Source organism: Babylonia areolata, chromosome 25 (assembly GCF_041734735.1).
Source record: "Babylonia areolata isolate BAREFJ2019XMU chromosome 25, ASM4173473v1, whole genome shotgun sequence".
Classification (NCBI taxonomy): domain Eukaryota; kingdom Metazoa; phylum Mollusca; class Gastropoda; order Neogastropoda; family Buccinidae; genus Babylonia; species Babylonia areolata.
Window position 1 is genome coordinate 10,318,036 of NC_134900.1, and position 5,435 is coordinate 10,323,470.

Consider the following 5,435-nt stretch of genomic DNA (forward strand, 5'->3'; position numbering starts at 1 on the left):
CAGACGAATTCCTCCTCCTCCTCTTCCTCTTCTTCTCTCTGCTTTCCCACCTTCATCCCACTTCCTTCTACTCCTCCCTTTCTTCCATCATCTGCTTTCCCCACACCACTTCCTCCTCCTCCTCTTCTTCCCTCTGCTTTCCCACCTTCATCCCACTTCCTTCTACACCTCCCTTTCTTTCTCCATCTGCTTTCACAGACAAATTCATCCTCCTCCTCCTCTTCTTCCCTCTGCTTTCCCACCTTCACCCCACTTCCTTCTACTCCTCCCTTTCTTCCTCCATCTGCTTCCCCACACCACTTCCTCCTCCTCTTCCTCCTCTTCTCTCTGCTTTCCCACCTTCATCCCACTTCCTTCTACCCCCCCCTTTCTTCCTCCATCTGCTTTCCCACACCACTTCCTCCTCCTCCTCCTCTTCCCTCTGCTTTCCCACCTTCACCCCACTTCCTTCTACTCCTCCCTTTCTTCCTCCATCTGCTTTCCCACATCACTTCCTCCTCTTCTTCCTTCTGCTTTCCCACCTTCACCCCACTTCCTTCTACTCCTCCCTTTCTTCCTCCATCTGCTTCCCCACACCACTTCATCCTCCTCCTCCTCTTCCCTCTGCTTTCCCACCTTCACCCCACTTCCTCCTCCTCCGCCTCCTCATCCTCTTCCTCCCCCCCCCTACCCCATCCCACTTAATCCTGTCCACTACTCTTCTTCTTCCCGTAGATCCCCAGTTGTTTGCAGCAGCGGCAGCAGAGTTCTGGCAACACGGCTGTCAATACTGTTCTCATCCTCCTCTTCTTCCCTTAGCCCTTAACCCCCCTTAATCCTGTCCGCTACTCTTCTTCTTCCCATAGGGGCCGAGCTGCATACAGCATCATCATCAGCAGCAGAGTTATGACAACATGGTTGTCAGTGTTAATGCTGTCCTCCTCCTCCTCTTCTTCCTCCTTCTGCTTTCCCACCTTCACTCCGCTTCCTCCTCCTCTTTCTTCCTCCCCCTCCCCTACCCCCTCACCCCTTAATCCTGTCCACTACTCTTCTTCTTCCCGTAAACGCCGAGCTGCATGCAGCAGCAGCAGCAGACCTGCTCCATGATGGAGTGGCCGGGGCTGTCCTTTGGCGGGGCCTGCTTGCGCGTGAAGGTGAGGAAGACCTGCTCCAGGGTGGTCTGGTGCACCGAGTAGTCCTCCACCTGCAGCTCCATCTTGGCCCGCTCCATCAGGCTGAACACGTCCGCCACGTGCGCCGACTCGTCGGGCACCTGCACAGCAAGCAGTCAGTCCAGGTCAGGTCAGGTCAGGTCAGGTCAGGCATCATGATAACAATAATAATAGTATAATGATAATAATAATGATGATAATAATAATCAGCATTCATATAGCGCTGAATCTTGTGCAGCTGAGACAAATCAAAGCGGCTTTCACACCAGTCATTCATTCACACGCATGCACAACTCTAAACTTGAGTGTAATCATATTGCTAATAATGATAATAATAATAATGATAAGAAGAAGAAGAAGAAGAAGAAGAAGAAGAAGTATTTATATAGCGCTGAATCTTGTGCAGCAGAGACAAATCAAAGCCGGCTTTCACACCAGTCATTCTTTCACACGCGTGCATAACTCTAAACTCGAGAATAATAATAATAATCAGTATTTACATAGCGCTGAATCTTGTGCAGAGACAAATCAAAGCGCTTTCACACCAGTCATTCTTTCACACGCGTGCATAACTCTAAAACTGGAGAAACTGAAGACAAAATAAGAGGCAGGGGAAGGGGAAGGCCATCTTGGAAACAGTGGGTTTTACTAAGGCCAGACGTGTAAGAGGTGAGTGTGCCTGGGAGACCTGACGAAGCAAAAGACTCAGGAAGTTCATTCCAAATGCAAGGTCCAGACCGAGAAAGAACGGCGGCCGACAGTGGAGTGTTTGAATCTGGGAATGTGTAAACAAGAGTGGATCCGAAGCCGATTGTAAAGAGCGAGATGGGGTGTAGAGGTGAAGGCAGTCACAGATGGTAGTAAGATGCAGATCTGTGAATACATTTATGACATGGAGTGCTGGTCTTGTACTTTGTTCTGTGTGAGACAGAGGGCTAATAGAGATGTTGCAAAAGAGGTGTGATGTGCTCAGATCTTTTCTTCTTCTTCTTCTTTTTCCAACATTTTTTTAATTCCACATCTCTCACCCATCCATTCCACAAATCTTACATTCATTCATCAACATCTTTCTGCTGTGGTTTGTTATACAGGGTTACCTGGAAATGGACAGGAAAAGAGAAATGAAAAGTGTCATGGAAACATGCAATGTTGGCAATGGCATGATATTATAAAATGCATAGAGCTTCAAGAATATGCGCTATAGTAAAACATCTTAATGAATACATAAATAAATAAACAAACATTTCTTGAGGAAATACGGACATAATAACATATGTGACTGATGTCTGCATATTCTTTTTAAAGAATTGCTAGATCAGCGTGTTACTGCTGAATTTTTGTTTGTTTGTTTTTTGCCTCTATTCATTTTTTTAAAACTATGCAGCTCTTTTTCAGATCTTTTCTTTCTGAGGCATTGGGATGATGAAGACGAGAGGAGAAAGTGAATAAACAATGAGTCCAGGAGAACAAATGATTAACAGAATTATAGTAAAAAGTGGTAACTCTCTCTCACTCTCTCTCTCTCTCTCTCTCCATCCACAAAGGTACACAACTTCTTCAAGTCAATTCTGCTTACGCTACCGATTCAGCAAGCACACAGGAAAATAAAAGGTACATTGGAACAAACTAAGACATTTCCTTAAAAAAAAAAAAAAAAAAAAAAAAAAAAAAAAAAAAAACAAAGAAAAAAAACAACAAACTACCACAAAACAAAGGAAGCACCGGGCTTGTGCTTATACCCAGAGGAAGAAAGTCGAACGATGGTGAGGAGGGTGAGAGGGGAAGGAGAAAGAGGAGGAGGACGATGACGAAGAGGAGGTCAAGGATAACAGCGTGACGATGAGGAGGAGGAGGAGGAATAAGCGGGAGAGGAGGTGGAGGAGAAAGAGTACGTACAAAGAGAATGAAGAGACGAATAACAGAATGATGATGATGGTCATGATGGTGATGATGACGAGGAGGGGGAAGAGGACGATGAAGACGAAGACGAAGACGACGAAGAAAAAGATAATAGCATGATGATGAAGGTAGTGGTAGTGGTGGTGGTGATAATGATGAGAAGCACAATGGCAACAGCGATAAAGAGAAAATGATAATATATTAAGAGAAGAAAACCAGAAGTATTATCATCATCAGCATCATTATCCCCCTCCTGCTCCTCAAATCATCATCACCATCCTCCTTCTCCTCCTTCTCCTCATCCTATCATTACCATCCCCATCATCATCCCCCTCCTCTTCCTCATATGCCGTATCATCCTCCTCATATCATCACCTTCATCACCACCACCACCACCACCTCTTCCGTCCTTCACCGACCTGGTAGTGCACGAACAAATCATCGTCATTATCATCCTCCCCCTCCCCCTCCTCCTCCTCCCCATATCATCATCACCACCATCAAAACACCACCACCAAAAAACACCAAGTACCACCACAACCAACACTTCTTCCACCCCCTCCACCGACCTGGAAGTGCACGAACAAATCATCATCATTATCATCATTATTATCCTCCCCTTCCTCCTCCTCCTCCCCATATCATCATCACCACCATCAAAACAACACCACCAAAAACACCAAGTACCACCATAACCAACACTTCTTCCACCCCCTTCACCGACCTGGAAGTGCACGAACAAATCATCATCATCATTATCATCCTCCCCTTCCTCCTCCCCATATCATCATCACCACCATCAACAAAACACCACCACCAAAAAACACCAAGTACCACCACAACCAACACTTCTTCCACCCCCTCCACCGACCTGGAAGTGCACGAACAAATCATCATCATTATCATCATTATTATCCTCCCCTTCCTCCTCCTCCTCCCCATATCATCATCACCACCATCAAAACACCACCACTAAAAACACCAAGTACCACCACAACCTACACTTCTGCCACCCCCTCCACCGACCTGGAAGTGCACGAACAAATCATCATCATTATCATCATTATTATCCTCCCCTTCCTCCTCCTCCTCCCCATATCATCATCACCACCATCAACAAAACACCACCACCAAAAAACACCAACTACCACCACAACCAACACTTCTTCCTCCCCCCCCCCACCATCCTCCCACCCCATCCACCGACCTGGAAGTGCACGAAGCCCTGCATGCCGTCGAAGACGCTAGCCCCCCTGAAGTTGGCCTGCACGACGTCCACCACGGGCTGGGTGGGGGCCAGGAGCCCGTCCTCCCTCAGCCCCATCTTCACCACCAGCGTGTAGCCCTGGCCGAACTTGTTCTTCAGGTGCTGCGGGCTGCCCAGGCACTTGAACACTCCGTTTACCATGATGGCGATGCGCGTGCACAGAGCGTCACACTCCTCCATGCTGTCACGACCACAAAATGAAAAAGACGACTGCTGAGTCCAGAAAAAAAAAAACTACAAGTGTAGAAAGCTTATGAAAACTGTTGGTTGTAAAATAAGACTCTTATTTTATATAATAATGATAATGATTATAATAGTATTTATACAACGCTGAATCTTGTGCAGAGACAAATCAAAGCGCTTTAACACCAATCATTCACACGCATGCATAACTTTAGAACTGGAGAAACTGAAGACAAGGAAGAGGCAGGGGAGGGAGGCTATCTTGGGAAGAGGTGGGTTTTAAGGCCAGACTTGAAAGAGCTGAGTGCGCCAGGAGACCTGACGAATAAGAGGCGTCCAACGTTTCAGACCATAGGTCTGTCTTCAGGGACTGTGTTAGTCAGACCTCCATGCTGGTCCTCCACGTGGTGGTGGTGGTGGTGGGAAAAGAGAACTCCCCGTTTTACGTCTTTAATCTGGTTGTTATTCTTGTTATTATTCTTATTTTGTTTTTATCACAATCATCATTAAACATCATTTGACAAAATCTGACAGGACAACAAGAAACTTATTATATATTATATCAAGTTCTGTCGTGATATTTTATCCAACCAATTCTAAATCAAACCCAACCATTCGCTGCACAGCCTTCTTCAAGGGCCAGCTTAACCCTTTCACCGCCAAGCTCGCATTTATGCACAGGCGTGGTAGAGGACCCATGTCACTGAAAGGTGACCATTCATTGCTCTGTTATCCATGAACCTACTGCTTTTAATGCTCGGTGGTAGGATAGGCCATATTTTTTATACATCGCAGGGGGGGATGCCCAGCTATATTTAGCCACTGTCTTTTTTGTGTTTATACCACAAGGGAATTTTGTACTCTAAATTGACTGGCGGTGAAAGGCTTAAGGCTTCAGTCAAATGAAAGACCAATGAATGAGATCTACTTCTTCT

General features: G+C 46.1%; 1 protein-coding gene across 1 annotated transcript in view; it reads right to left on the minus strand.

Annotated features, from left to right (window-relative positions):
• Positions 1–697: 697 nt before the first annotated feature.
• The window catches only part of LOC143299820 (phospholipid-transporting ATPase ABCA3-like), a 52,964-nt gene continuing 48,226 nt past the window's right edge, over positions 698–5,435 (minus strand). Inside the window, exons 25-26 of the mRNA XM_076613284.1 lie at positions 4,258–4,498; positions 698–1,252 (exon numbers count right to left, since the gene is read on the minus strand). Of these exons, the coding sequence (XP_076469399.1) occupies positions 1,010–1,252; positions 4,258–4,498 (484 nt within the window). The 3' untranslated portion in view covers positions 698–1,009. The remainder of the gene's footprint in view (positions 1,253–4,257; positions 4,499–5,435) is intronic.